The sequence below is a fragment of the Drosophila melanogaster genome, chromosome 2L (assembly GCF_000001215.4).
Source record: "Drosophila melanogaster chromosome 2L".
NCBI lineage: Eukaryota > Metazoa > Arthropoda > Insecta > Diptera > Drosophilidae > Drosophila > Drosophila melanogaster.
The window spans coordinates 942,668-958,434 of record NT_033779.5 but is presented as its reverse complement, the minus strand read 5'-3'; the positions used below and the strand labels follow the sequence as shown (position 1 = coordinate 958,434).

Sequence of the window (15,767 nt, the reverse complement as noted above, 5' to 3'; positions counted from 1 at the left end):
TGGCGCCTTTACCGGCTCCGGCTCCGTCTCCGTCTTCGTCTTCGACTTGGGTCGAAAATTCTGACATTGATTGTGTTTGTGCTTGGGCTCATTGGTGGGGGAGTGGTGGCGGATTGGTGGGAATCTAAGCCGTTGAGCACTGAAAATATTTCCCTGGGCTGCTTAAATGTCCTGCAATTGGAAGCTTAGGTCGACTGCAGTGGCCGCAGCGGAGTAAGTACGAAAGGAATGTGCCACTGAGCAGGCTTAGGGGTTATGAGATGGCCAGGACCCCAGCGGAATTAATTGGTACGTCATCCAAGCCCAGTCAAATCCTCACTGCAATCGATTCGATTTCATTTCAATTTGTTGTTTTTATTATATGCTCCTTGCCATATCTTTATACAATGCATACATTTCTTGATCGGTATCTTTATTCGCTTAACTAAAATGTACACACAACGGACAAAACAATCTCGAGAAGCCAATTCATATCGTATATATATATATATATAGTCAATAATATGACCCACAGCTCGCTTGGTGCCTGTGGGTGTCCACATATTTACAGTATTTTACACGGATATTTAAGCACATTACGAGTAGTTACCCAATTATCGTTCCCACGGATCCACTTTGCTCCTATAGCTGTACAGTAACTCTTCCCCTTAACAGTTAGATATTTTAATTATTGTTCTCTCTGTCGCTTCTCCACCGATTCCATCTGTATCTGTATCTTTCCATCTTTCCGATCCGTTTCGGTATCTCGGTATCTTGGTATCTCTATCTATTTTGTGACATTCTTTGGTCGCTGCTTGGATATTTACACGGCTGCCAGCTGCTAATGATATACATATGTATCGAAGTCCTTTGTATAAATTCTGTAGAGTTATCTAATGCTTATCCAGCCCCGCCCCTCCTGCCTCTACCGTTCCTATATAAAAATATCTCTGCTCTTTTTGGCCTATAAACTTAAATGTTAGCTGGCTGGCCACTACAGTTGCTAGACATTCGTGACACCCAGCTTGGCCAGATTGCCCAGCGTGATGGCATCACCGGGCTGAAGTCTCAGGGCCGCCTTATAGCTAGCTGCCGCGTGATTCGTGCGTCCCAGCAGATGCAGTATGGCCCCCAGATTAGTGTGAGCATGGGCATCGCCTGGTCGCAGGGCCACAGCCTGAAACAAAGATGCACTCTGTTTAAAGAACAGTTCATTTGGAAGTTGTTATTCGATCAGTGGACTCACCTTTCTGTACCACATTTCCGCATCCACTTTTCTGTCCAACAGTCGCATTGCGGTGGCGGCGGCCACCACCAAAGTATAATCGTTGGGCGCCAGTTCCGCGGCTCTGCGATGGTAGATGGCGGACTCATGATGTCGCGACTGCAGCGAGAGGAATTCGGCTACGGAAGAAATACCAAAACGATTACCATTTTGAGATCAAGATATATATATATTACTATATTACATATAGTAAAAAGGCAACGAACTAATTAGGTGTTTAACTCACCATAATGATGATAGACACTGGCCTGCTCGGGCGCCAATTTCAATGCTCGCTTGAACCACATCTCCGCCTCCGAGGCGCGGCTGCTCTGCATGGAAATGGAGAAGCAAGTTAGAAATACTTCCTACTGCACAACTGAAAGGCGGATCACCTACATTTCTGGCCAGTGTGATGCCATAGGAGAGATGAGCAGCCACCTGGTTGGGCTGCAGCTCGAGGGCGGCGCGATGGTGTCGCTCCGCCTCGTCCCACTGCTGAAGGCGACCGAGGACATCGCCGATCCGCTGGTAGAGAATCTCACGCTGCTGCGGCAGTCCTGGCAGCGATGACAGGGCCTCTCGGTAGATGGCCAGGGCCCGTTGAAGTTTTCCCTGCTCCACGTAGAGGGCTCCCAACTGCAGGTAGGCCGAGCTGCGAGCCTGATCGTGAGCAGTTCGATCACGAACAGCAGCCCCATCCAAGTTGGAGCCCGCCTGCAGAATTTCGATGGCCTGCTGGCGCTTGCCCAGCGCTATAAATGATATGCCGAGGTTGAGGTACGCCACTGCAAGGAGGAGGAGGTGCAATCATGAGTTAGCTTCGCCACTGGATTGAGACCATCTTGATAACTCACCTGCCAGATTCGGTCGAAACTTGATGGCGCGCTGAAAGCACTCGACAGCTGCGGGATAGACCTGCTGATTCTGGTGCAGGATGCCCCTGAAGCGAGAGTGAAAGTGTTGACATTAATAGACTGAACTTCTCCAGCTCTCGTGATCTAATTAGAGCGCCTAAATTGTAGAGACTGGCCTCTTTAGGATTCCCCGGAGCCTGACAAGTCGAGTGCCTGGGGCTGAAGAGACGCCACTCAGATGAGCAACTGCTGTTACACTTGAAAAAATACCAAGCTACTCGAGGGATTAACTATAAAAATACATCTTCCAAGATATGAGCAAAATAATGACCTCTAATACACATATATCCATAACACCTCAAAAAAATGGTCGCAGAAAAGAAATAACGACTGTTTTGTAAAGCTAATGATCTAAACTTACTATTCATATCACCTTTTGACTGAATTTTGAAAAAAAAAAATTTTTCAAATTTTTGCATTTTTTATAAGGGGTTACATCACGTTTTTTTGCGAAAAATGGCAAAATTTTTACATTTTAATGTGTGAATGAAATGTGAATGGAAATTTTATTACGAATGCAACGAGATATGACAATCTCAATTTGAACGAAAAATACTCATTTTATCGACAAAATTCTGATTATTTTTGACCAGAAAGTCGAAATATCTATTTATTTCAAAATTTCGTATTTCTTCACGATTTTTTCATCATAGAATGGCAAAAAAGTTTCACACCGAAAAAAGAATGACTGGATCTTAGAGCTGCTTCTAACTTACTTTCTCAACAAAATCTTTTTATTGTTGAGTTGAAAAGTTGAACTCTAGCTTACCAAATAAAACGAAAGCAGAATGGCAACCACCTTTTCCTTAGGTGTACTTGGAATTATGTAATTAGTTTGCCGCTGCCAAGCAGTTGGCTCTTAAAGCGACGACAGCCTTGCAGTTTTCCGCAACCAATTTCAGAGCGGAGGAAGGGGAAATCGAAAGAGGGTCCTTTTGAGTTTCCCCATTCGAATGCGAGCCACAACAAGTGCAGCAGCGAGACCGACAATAAAATCACGAATGTTTGACGTTGGGCAAAGTAAAAAATCAAATTATACAGCTCAGTGATTTGCTGGTATCGGTGTTTGGCTGCTCCTGGAGGACATGTGGGAACGGGAGTGAGCAGGCAATGGGGACTTTGTGGAGATGGCAATCAGTCAAGCAGCGACGGCGCCGCGAGCATTGCTATTGATGATTTGATCGCAGTAAATAATGTATGTACAGGAATGTACGGGTATTTGTATCCGCAGGATTGCTTGAATAACTGGGGAGGGCTGGCTGCTGCGGTTGAGCCAGCCAGCAACAGCCAACATTGATTTTCGATTAGCGCTTCGTTCGCTTTGTAGGCAGCTGAAGGCAGCCTGTTGAAGGGTTTCCAAAGGACGCAGGACACAGGCCACAGGACTGGGGACACACATAACGGCAGCCTTAGCAGTTGTGACCTGGTTCTGAACCATTGACTTGAGCACCGTGGCATTAGCCCGGGAATGGAGCTTAGAATCGGGGTTAGTACAAGCAATAATCTGGCTTGCGACAAGCCGCCTGACGTTGACAGACAGGCGGTAAAAAGGAAAACCCGAAATGACGCACTGAATATTCAAAGCGCAACTCCGCGCTCACTTTTCTTTCGCTCGCTTTTTTTCCAGCTTTGTATTTTGTATTTCGCATTTCCGCTTTTCCACTGGTTTTTCCTGCTCCTCTGTCCCGTTTTGTGTCGCATCGCGTCGCTGCTGTGAAATATGCGCAATGAGCAAAAATGCAATGCGAACAGACAACAGACAGCAGACAAAACACAGCCCCAGCGGAGTACTATACCAAACAGAAGGATCCGAACAGAGCCCAGCACGCTTACAGACTTTGTCAGACGTTGACAGAGGGACGAAAAGTCGGAAGGGACGAGTGGCCGGGGAGAGTGTGAAAGCTAAGGACTTTTGTCGAGCATCCTGCCTGGAACACGCGAAGAAATAATCAAAAGAGGTTAATTCTTCGGACTAGAGGACTTGAGGTGATGCTTTACAGTATGGCAATTTTTCGGCACCGCTTTACGCACTTTCATCATTCGTTAATTCGAGAATTTGTGGCAGTTTCTTGGGCAATATTCAATGCTTAGTCGGTTTCTCTCAGTGCATGCATCACGAAATGCGCATAGCTTCTGCAGCGGCACGCAAATGCCCTGAGCAGGATACAAATGGGAAAACGAGACGAAGGATGCAGTCGCATGGCGACTTGGAGGATTGGAGGATTGCTGCGTGTCTCGGGCAGCGCGAATAGGAAAAAAAGGAAATGGGCTTCATTTGACAGCTTGTTCGGCATTGTATTGCCATCTCGGGGACGGAGTCTCATAACTGGAATGCTACGCTGCATAAAATGGCCGCGCTAAATGCGCACCCAAGCGAAGGACTTTCAGGAGGTGGTGGGCATAGAGTGCCCCGTGTGGGTGGAAAACGCATGGAGAGATAATGAAAATGGCTGCCATTTATCGCATCGCTTTTGCCTGTCACATGTGGGTAGGCAACATAATGAGGCCAGTTCCGGTTTACACTTTTGCAACAAAAAAAAACCTAACAGTTGTATGAGCATCAGGCTAGATTGCAAGAGTTACGTGACTTTTATGAAATGTTTCACTGCAAAGAGCGGATTGGAATTCCATCAACTATTTAAAGACAATATCTCTACCTCAAAAAAATAGGGAAACTAATTGAACTAACTACTATAGAAAGAGCGCTCTAACTGCCCGTAAATGTTCGCTAAGTGCTCCAAGTTTTCGGCTATCGGTTACTCACAGGTTAAAGTGCACATCCGCCATGTTGGGCCTGAACCGAATGGCCTCCTGCAGGACCTGTTTGGCCTCCTCGTATCGCCCTTGTGAGCTCAGTACGCTGCCCAGATTGCCCAACGCTAAAAAGGCAAATCAAATTAGCTGGCCGCTCTGCTGGAAAGGATCGCGGGGGAGCACTTACCCTTTGGCGGATTGATGGCAATGGCGCTGCGGTAGAGGCTCTCCTCGTCCCGCCAATCGGCGTTCCTCCGCAACGTTCGCAGACTCATGGCGGCCAGGAGGAGACTGAAGCTTAGAAGCAGGATATTGCGGGTCCTCTGGTTGCAGGACATTAGCTTGGAGACCCCGTAGCCCACCAGCAGGCAGAATCCCACGCTGGGCAGGTACAGAAGTCGTTCGGCCACCACGAATCCCACGTAGAACAGCAGGTTACTGGCAGGCAGAAAGGGCAATGCCAGGAAGCTAAGCGACATGATCAGCACACAAGCGTGCCGATTGGCGGGCGACATCCCCTCCAGCGCGTAATCCTTGGAGGAGCACTGGAAGCCGCCACTCAGGCTGGAGCTGCTGCTGCTGCTGGAACTCGAACTGGAGGAGCTGGAACTGGAGCTATTTGTGCTGTTGCTGCAACTGCTGCTGCTGCGGGAGCCGCGAAAGGCGGAAGACACAAGGTGAGGGGCTTGGGCTGGGGCTTGTGCAACGGGGGAACTCCCCTCGTAGACGTAGCCACTGCTGTTATTGTTGTTGCAATCGCGACATGGAAGCGCTTCCTGCTGTTGCTGATGATAGGCTGCCTCAAAGGCTTGGTACTTGGTGTTGTTGGCCAACCGCTTGCGCTTGGAGCGCGATTTGCGACTGGCCACCTTCTGGATGTGATACTGCGGAAAGGTTGAGCTCACTCCACAGTGGGTCACCTCCTTTGACCCGCTTAGCAGTTGTCTACAGCTGCCCCACGCGACGCCCACCAGCACAGAGTAGAAGCAGGCGGACTGTGCATTGCGGCGATCCCACAAAGAAGTGACTCTGGGCAGGGCATCCATGCCCCAGTCGAAGCTCAGCACGTTTGGCTGGAGCAGCAGGCGCAGATTGAAGACGGGCAGGTAGAGGAAGGTCAGCAATCTCGTCCAGGCGGACGGAGTCCTGGCGATCGGGTTGTCCGCGCTGGAGAAGGCCGTCTGCGGTCCAGGGACAATCACTAGGCGGCAGTAAGCCATGCAGAACAGAGCTCCAAGAACTATGCACACGGATCGTAGACGTTGCTATGGAAAGTAGTCGAAAAATAGGTACGTTTGTTATATTATTATTGTTCTATGTTTAAGAGAGTTTTGCTAGCTGAAGAGACTATTATTAATCATATATATAGATTAGTTACCTTGTCCACCTGTCCGCTGAGACCGCGCATCACGTCGAAGAGGGCACAGACCAGAAGCGCCGTAATAGCCGTCTCCTTGCAGAGTAGGCCGGCTGCAGCCAGGATCAAAGTGGCTCCAAGGGCCAGCCACTGGCGCGGATCTCCGGACTCGCGCCACCTCATGTGCCGCAAGTAGCTGAGGTACGTGAGCAGGTAGCAGACGCAGGCGGCGAGGTCCGCCCGTCCCACCACTCCGGCCACCGCCTCCGTGTGGATCGGGTGGGCGGCGAAGAGCGCGCCTGCGGCCAGGACTGCCCACACGGAGGCCAGGAGGGTGCGCGCCACCCGCACCACCAGAGCCGTGGCGACGCAGTGGAGCAGATTGTTGACCAGGTGGAAGCCCCAGGGCGCAAAGCCCCCGCCAATGAGGTAGTTCAGCCGGAAGCTGAGCACGCACAGCGGTCGCCAGGAGCCGTGGGATCCGCTGTCCGTCAGCGGAGTGCCCCAGAAGTCGTTCGAGAAGCTCCGCTGCCAGGGAGTTCCGCCCGAGACATCCGCATTTGCCAGAATGGCTCGCCTGCAAGAAGAGTAGAGGTGAAGAGGGAGATATCAGAAACACTGAACAGACCATTGGGCCGCATCCGGCCAGTGATTGATTTTCTCGTCCTTGAGGTTTGAGCTCTTGTAATAAAAACTTACAAAATACTATTTATCTTTCTAAGATCGATTTAATAGGTCTACATTAAATATCTAAAGCCTTAAAAACCAATGGCTATTCAACAGATGTGGAAAATGCAATGTTTACTCTTGAAAATAACTTATAAGACATGCGAGTGATATGGACTCCTGAAGAATTCGCGTTCGTTTATGGAAAATCCGCGCTGTTTGCTTTATACTCTGCTTCCTGTGCATGGGAATGGAGGTAGCTAGCATTCTGAGAACGACTTCCACTACATTGGCAACATCATCGACTGCTATCCTATTGGCTTTTCCCACACAAGCACACTGCCCCGTAGCAGGGCTTGCATTTTGGTCTTTGGCGGGTGTCCTGCTCCGTGCGAGCCCCTGTTCCATGAGTTTCACCTCCGGCATTTCTACTCCACCACCTGTGCACTCTCTGCACGCACGGCAGGCGGACTTTTGTAGGATTTTGGCCGGGTGTTCGTGACAACGAGGACGGCGGTGCCAGCAGCTCGTATATCATGGCAGAGGCCGATGGGGTGGCCACAGCAAACTCCTCCCCCTCCCCCTCCCACTCCTCTGGCCACCTGCCCACACCTGTGCCACCGCCAGTGGTTCACATAAACAAATGCCACTCTAATGCCGCACAAAGTCGACGGAGCCGCCAGAGTGGGCTGAAATTCGATTTTAAGCACCACTGGAATTCCATTGCAGCATCAAGGTATGCCGCAGGTGACCCCCCCCCCCCCCCCAGCCAACACGACTCACTTTCCTTTCCTCCTCATTTTTTTTTTTTTTTTTTTTGCAACGTAACGCAATTCAGGCTACGCTATCGCAACTTTAATAAATTTGCCTGGAAGCTTGAACGTTTCTCCCCCGATTTCTCAGGCATAATGACTCTTACCTGTCGTCGTAGACGAAGCCAGCGCCCAGAGTGTTCAGATACAAGACGAAGGCCAGGCTGCAGCAGAAGAGGCACGTGAAGTCCATGCTGGAAGAGAAGGGAGAGACGAATCGATTAGTTTTCCGCTTATCCACAAGCTATTACGTAAACTATCTCTGAATAAAGTGTTCTGGCAAAGTTGGGGTCTTATCGGTTAGATTACAAATTAAATTGATGCCGAGACAAGTCCAAAACAATGAATATAATGCTCAAGAGTATATCGAGATGTTATAGAATAGAATACACAAGAATACGCGATTCTTTTGATTTCGATCGAAGCTTTAACGAGTCCGACTAACGAGGGCTAATAACGTAAAATAAGTACGGATTTTTCATTCATCTTTTTCGAGTGTACATCTTGTATAATAAGCTGGGCGACGGGCAAAAGTTGTGACATTCATCCGAGATCCTTTTGCAGTCCTGTTTTGCAACTGTGGACGGATCATATTTCCCATTACGGGGATTCGTGGCCGGCCTTTGTTGCTGCTGCCAGCGGCAGTAAGTAACTGCTGGCAGTAGCTTTTCCTCTGCTTTTCCTTCGCTTTCCGCTGGCTTTTCATTCCTTTCGGAATCGGGTGGCAACGTACAGGTAAATTGCATTCATGACTTCCTCCTTTTTGGCGCATTGTTGTCATTTCGGACTCCCTGACAGCAGTTGTTGTGCCGCCTTTGTTGTTGCTTACTGCCCGTTGATGATGTTGCCACAGCCATTACACATAATGAGAGCCAGCAGTCTGTTGCTGTTGCATTTGCTTATCCCGCCCACCCCACTTGCAGTCTGCCCCAGCTGCCGACTCTATGCACATTTGTTGCTGCGGTTGCCAACGTCAACACGCCGGACTACCAACCCTCCCCCCCCCCCCCCTCAAAGCCAAAACCCCGAGATACATCCTATGCCCACCCCTCCTGAATCGTTGGCACTAAGAGTAGCAGCAGTTGCAGACAATAAGGGCTATCAACAAGCCTCGGTGGCGATGTTTGTCCGTAAGCCAGCATGTGCGTGTGCAGCAAGAGTCCTTGGCTTCTCCCCGGAATAATGGACCCATGAGATCCCGGGAACCGCAGCCACATGATGCCATTCCCGATTCCTTTCATGTCCTGTTGCTGAATGTGGTAGCATAGGTGCTTTCGATTAACTTAGAGTAACTACCTATTCATTGAATCGATAATACACGAATGAATCAGTTTTCAAATCACTTCAAGGGTAAGCAGGTACACTGAAGTAAGCCCTACTTGTCAAATTGATCTTAAAGGCTAAAAAGTACATAAAGCCTGATTCAATGTGGAATCCCAAGATTCAGATTGAACTATTTCACCCAGTCGGGCCAAATTGCGCAACATCAGCGCCTCTCAACTTGCCTTTTTCGACCCAGAAGCTCGTACATGCGAGCAATAAGCAGTTGGCTTAGGCCTCGCTAAGTCTTATGAAGGGATGGCTAAGTGGGCGGCATAGTTTTGTCGACGTTGACACACTGAGAGATTTGGCATTATGCACGAGGTCCTGGTCCTGAGCGGCTTAGGGCCAAATTAGCAGCATTCAATATGCGAGCAAGTCGCAAAGCGGAGGGAGACACGCACATTTACTGTAGTCGCACCCGCTAAAATTGCTTTGCTAATGAGCCATAATGATGAGCTTGGCCCCGAGTTCTTTTCCTTTTCTTTCCTATGCCTTTGTGGGTGTTTGCCTGATTGATTTGCCTGTAGTTCACTTCCGAGCCATTGACTTGAGGCCATCTCATCTCGGGACTATCACTCGCAACTTGTCATCTCACTAGGCGAACGACTCGCATACCAATTATCCACAAATAATAGGCCCCACAAGCTGAGGAAGAAGGTCCTTTGTTTGCATGGAGCCGCAACATTTCCACTCCTTCCTTCCACTCAATCTTGCTGTTCTCAGCGTTCCAGCCACGCGGGCACACATCACGGCTCATTTGGGCCATAAATCATGTTTTATTTTCGTAATTAGCCTGGCCACCGCATAAATAACGGGCTTTTCATTGTCTCAATTTTCATGGGCTCACCAGCTCTCCAGCTTGCTTCCTTGTGTTTGCCTATTTAACAGCTTCAGGTTTATTGTTGATTAAATTTCCACTTTGTCTTATTACTTGCCGCCATCGTCGCACTTTAAACTGTTTGCACACAAGTTCGAGTCCTGGCACTTGCCATTTTCCTTGCTATTCCACTTGGCTCATGCCAGTTGGCACTTTTGTTTTTATTGCCCTGCCACCTGCCATCCTTTGCTGCTGACCTAGTAAATTGTGTCGTCTAATGGTTTTTCTTTTTTTTTTTTTGCCTTCGCCGGCTGCCACTCCCCCACACAGTTGGTGTTTTTTCATCGCTGCGTTTGTTTGTTGTGCCTTTGACAGTTTCCGCTTCCGTTCGGGCAGGTGTTTCCCTGGCACCGCCAAAGTTCCCACCTAATGTTCACCCACAGAAGGTCGCTTAACTCTTGGTTTTCCCCCGGATGCAGCTGGAACCCAAACCCGAGCCGTCCCTTTAAAGTTCGAATCGATCTTTATGAAGTGGTAGCAGTGAGTTCCCGATAACCCCATCTCAATTATAATGCGCTCTTTGCTTTCTCGAAGGGAGTACATAACTCCTCAAGCTAACTTGGATCAATCGAATAATTTAATGCAATAATTGGCTATAAATATAGCATATGTACATATTAAGTTCTTATCGATTTTTTATCTGTGTAGCTTGGTGCGAGGCATCACCAGGCCAGGGTCACTCTGCAGGCCACAATTAGCCGGCAGCGGCGACTTTGGGTATTAAAATTCTAAATTAATTGCCCGGCGAGTGGCGTTGGATGGCCCAAATGCCAAAAGCAGCAGTGGCAGTATGGAAATTAGAAGCAGGCATAGGACCCCGGAGACTAATAGACGTGAAATTTAAGCGCATTGAATTAATTTCCCTGCATACACACCCCACACGAATAAAGTTATTTAGGGCTGGCAGCAAAAACTATAATTAATAGGCGTTTTTATTTCACTTTGCTTGATTATGCATAAAATTAATTATATGCCGACACCTGCGGCCGGCATTGGCCCCTCTGAAAAGGGGTTAAAACCACCCTCAGCGCCCACAGAAACTTGGGCATACTTTTTTTTTCGTTTCCACTCCCTCGAAAGGTAATCATTTGCCGCTTAAATTGCTGTCGAATAAGGCTGAAAAGGGCACACTACAGTTGAGTAAACCTGCCAAAAGTGAAAGTTTATTATTATGCGGTATGCAGCGTTGTCCGGTTGGCCCACACATTGCACTCTGAATGGGTAGCGGTAGTTTTGGGGCTTCCCCTTGCCACTCTACTCCATACGCCATTCATTGGGCCCTCCTGCCCAACCGGACATCAAAATAATGAACGGAAAGGCAGCCATTTTGGGAAAATACCGTAAAAATGCCGAAAACGTTTTAAAAATGAAACGATTACACCATTGCGGCTTGCAAACGACCAAGTTATGATAATGTTTGGCCAACTAAACTCGTTTAGCTTGCCAAATACGACTGCCCCAACCCCAGAAACTCCCTCTATTTTCACAAAAAAAAAAAAACACCTTCCTCCTATATGTGAGTGCGAATGTGCAAGGTAAGCCTCACAGCAAGTGCGCAACACATGCAAACAAGTCGAAATCCAAGTGGAAGAGGATCGGAGTCAGTATTCCGGAGTCCGGAGTCCGAAGTCCGTAGTGCGGAGTCCCAAGTCCGTTGGGCACATTGTGGATGCAGTTCGGCCGACTTTCCGGTCAGTTTTCGTTGGGAGCGGACTGCCCTTGCTGCTGCCAATATTTTTTGAGGTATTTAGAACCCGAGCTGAGCTCTGTGGGTGTCTCTTGGAGCAGAGAGGCAGTATAAATGTTTATTGCCTTCAAATGCACTCGAAGAATCATTTACATTACTTATTTAGGATAATTATAGCATGATCAACCTAAAGTTGTCTAGTACTAGAACCTAAAGGGCGCACTTATTAAATATGGGTCAATCAGATTTAATTGCATGTTTTAATTTTGCAAGAAAACGGAAATTTCTTTCAGTGTCAGAGTCAGATTCCAACCAAAGCCAGGGACAGACTCAGGCTTTTTGGCAGTTTTATGCTAATCGCAAAAAGGCAGTTCTTCCGCCCCCTACACACACACTCACACACACATGCATAACACATGCCAATTCACACACACACACACTCGCCTTTCGGGGGCGTGGCTGTTTGAGGGAAACTTTTCATATTTTGGCCCTGCAGTAAAGTTTTCGTTCGCTTTCGGGGGTTTTCCCCGAGTTTCGGTTTTATAACTCGTTGAACATTTGCCCAACGGTTCGTACAATTGCAGCTGCACCCCGAATTTTCCCGTGAAAACCTGTCTGAGCGGCTTTTGGCGAATTATGAAAGTGCCGCAGTTCCGCTTCGAGGCTTAGACTGCGACGAGATTTGAATACGAAGCCGAAGCTTCGATCAGGAACTATTTCGGCATTTCGATAATAGATAGTTCCTAGGAGATGTTATGGCAACTATTCAGGAATCTTTCTCTTATTGAACAAATTAACATTTCCCTATCGTAAGATATTGTATTTAAATTAATGGTATATGCCCCAAACAGAAAGCTATCCCGACAGACAGCTCCTTCAGCCGCGCATAAATAATAATTAGGTAATAATTAGCATCTGTCAATTAACAGAGCTCGATACGCTCTCGAGTTTCGCCGGGCACTTTCCCCATTTCCCGCTCAACACTTCACAGCCATAATTTAATTTAAATGCCCAAAACTGTGAATCGTTTAATTATGTATTCGCTGGCACACACACACACACGCAAAGCACTTAACAGGGCTTTTTGGGGAGGAAGGATGCTTCGGATTTACTATGCCAAAATGTTTTGGCGCCCGAAAAACAACGGCAAAACCCAAAAAGCGGAATCCAAAGAGTCTCGATAATCGCAATGTTGGGGAAAATTGGGCGGTGGGAAAATGCGGCGGAAAATGAGAAGCTGCGGCCTAGTTACGAATAGTATGATAGTGTGCGTAAGTGAGCGTGTGTATTTGAGCTGCGTTAATTGAATGCGCAACTGTCGTGCCACTACACCCCCCCCCCTCCACCATCAGCCTACCTACCCCATCATCTGCGTAAGCCTGTTGAACAATTATAACTGGGATGTCCAAATGCCAAGTGCCTTGAAATTGAGTCCGACGACCAACGTGGCGTATGCGTGTTGCTCTATATGCTAATTAAAATGACATGTGCCTATGTGTGTGTGTGTGTGTGCCTCTTCTGTCTGCCCTGACTGTGTGTTTGTCTGTCTGTTTGTGTATCCCTGGGTTTGTGTCTGTGTGTGTGTCTGTGTGCGCTTTGTGCTGTTTGCATTACATAATTATAATTACGCATACGCCATGTTGGCGCTCATTTGATTTGACCGCTTTGCTGCACTAAAGAAAATTGTAGGAATAAATCGTATCAAAATTGTGAATAATGATTTATTTTTCAAATAAACAAAGTTAAAGTGTTGGGTTTATCTGAATTTGTATTCGAATTCCCCAAATGCACTATGCACATTTCAAACTGTTAAACATGCCTAATCCTTTTTCTCCGTGTACGAGTGCAGAATTTGTCCATTTGCTCCTACTGTGTGTGGTAAATATTTGCGATACTGTTGCACTTGCACCACCAGTTTCCGACGAGGCTACCCATTTTTTGTGGCATTTTAATAGTGGGCATCGAATATTTAACGTTTTGACGCGTATCTCAAACAACCCGGAGGAAACTCCCCGAACAGGATGCAAAACTGTGCAAATCGAAATATTAACTGGCAGCGGGAGGATACAAAAAAGTAATACACGCATTTCTGCCGTGGCTCTTATGAAATAATTTAACCAACCATGTTTACACCCATCAGGTGTCCCGCGTCCTGTGGATTCCCGAGTTCGGGTATGGGACCAGGAAAGAAATCCAATTGCTAACCGCAAACATAATTAAAAACTTTGCACAACCACAATCAATGGCAAATCCGATTGGGTACCGATTTTCGGACATTACACAAGTCACGTGGATCTGTGGATGGAGAGGGCGGTGTTGCCGGCTGCAGTTGCAATAAAATTGAGCGGAAATGCTCCCGAACTGCAATTTTCCCTTGCTGCCTCGCATCGTACGTGGGCATAAATCCAATTAAATCACAAGTTACGCAATGTGATAAGTCACGTTGTTTATTGTTTCAGCGCTCACGGCGCAGGAGTGGGAAAAGCGGGGAGTCCTCTCGCACACCGCAATTTATGCAGAACCGACAGGCAAACACTGCGAAACAAACAAACAACCCACGTTCCGACAACAAATAAAATAAAAAAAAAGGAAGCTGGCGAAAAAAAGAAAAGAAAAAAACGGCATCCACATGCCACAATGATGCCCCATAAAATAGTGCACTCTAAACGCAGTCTGCGGATTTGGCAAACGTATATCAGCCGCGAACACGCAGAAACCGCAGTGGATGCAATACCCATAGTTCTCATAAATGGATAATCCCCGGAAATAAATGATCCCGGACTTAACTAATGCTGCCGTCATTGAGTTGCTTTAAGCTTAACTTTGCAGCTTAAAGGTCCCACTTACCATAATGGTAACTACTTAGTAACTTTATCGTTTTCCATGATTTAATAGTCAAATAGTCGGAAATCTTCCACGAATCGATTCGGTTGAGTTTAAGGAGAAATCTGTCTTTCCACTGCAATCGGACGAGCCAGTTTTCAGGTTGACCAACTTTCATTCCCAATCCCCTGTCTATCACTCATTATTTACTTTTGGCCAACTCTCGTTCATGTTTGAGGGGCGGGCGGAGAAAAGGCTCAAACCCGGGTGAAATATGAGCTCAAAAGTAGGAGCTGCCAAACAATTTTTGAAGTGCGTTTGGCGCTCATTGAAGTTTGTGTGGCTTTCAGCGCTGCTGTGCAAACTTGATTATTTCTGGAGTTCCAAAAGGTAAGCCGGTCCCAAGTTTATTGAAGCATCAATTTTTTGCTGGCCAAATTATTTATTAAGTCCCCGAAAAGGGCCAGCCAACGACTGAAGACTCACCGCAGATTCGACATCCGCAAGAAAAGGGTTTTTTCCCGAGCGAACTTTTAATGTCCTGCAAGAAAGTGGAAATGGGAATGGAAAGCACGGAAAAGGCAGCTTTAAGGCAGCCCCGCATCAAAGTCGCGATTCCTTTTATGGGTTTTTAATGCCGCAGCATTATTAGGTGCCTTCTATGTTGCGCCATTCGCCTGCCCCTTTCGCCAGCGGCATAAAACCCCCAACGAGCGGCGCGTCGGAGCGTTAAAATTTGTCACGCGCTCCTCCGCACATGGGGCGTATGTGTAATTTTTTCGCACTGTGCCCAGGGCGAGTTTCCGCATCGATCGATGTGTGCTGCCAGTGCGCCAGCTGGCAAATGTATATCGCAAACATTTCTATCAATCATTCAAAGCGATTGATTCGCAATGCAAACGGAGCGGTCTTCTGACCTCAGTGCACTTGCAAAAATGCTTTTTTGCAGCAGAAAATTTAGCGCTCGCTTGAAAAATATTTGTTCAAAGTTAAAGTACCCAACGCTAAAGTGCGTTATAGATTTAAATATAAATTTAATAAATATTTTCAGCCATTTATTTAACTTAGTATTAAAATCACAATGCTCTAAACCCAGTGTAGAGAATGAAGATGTATGGCACCTGCAGCTGCCGGATTCCATTGCCAAAATAATGCACATTGCAATATCGCTCTAACTCACACTCATGCAAATTGACAACCGACAGATTTTTGCCATTGTGCAAAAATGCTCGTCATGTGCGGGCTAAACCAGGACCAGAGATGCAGGTGCAGATTCAGATTCAAATACTGATACAGATAGATATAGAT

At 47.3% G+C, this 15,767-nt stretch overlaps 1 protein-coding gene across 2 annotated transcripts in view; it reads right to left on the bottom strand.

Moving 5' to 3' along the window:
• Positions 1–336: 336 nt before the first annotated feature.
• Tmtc2 (Transmembrane O-mannosyltransferase targeting cadherins 2) overlaps positions 337–15,767 on the bottom strand; it is a 35,306-nt gene continuing 19,875 nt past the window's right edge. For both annotated transcript variants that reach the window (NM_134714.5, NM_001103578.3), the window contains 9 exons: positions 7,857–7,943; positions 6,293–6,848; positions 5,102–6,179; positions 4,925–5,039; positions 2,101–2,186; positions 1,643–2,031; positions 1,491–1,575; positions 1,226–1,383; positions 337–1,156 (listed from right to left, as the gene is read on the bottom strand). In NM_134714.5, coding sequence (NP_608558.1) covers positions 983–1,156; positions 1,226–1,383; positions 1,491–1,575; positions 1,643–2,031; positions 2,101–2,186; positions 4,925–5,039; positions 5,102–6,179; positions 6,293–6,848; positions 7,857–7,943 — 2,728 coding nt within the window. In that variant the 3' untranslated portion in view covers positions 337–982. The remainder of the gene's footprint in view (positions 1,157–1,225; positions 1,384–1,490; positions 1,576–1,642; positions 2,032–2,100; positions 2,187–4,924; positions 5,040–5,101; positions 6,180–6,292; positions 6,849–7,856; positions 7,944–15,767) is intronic.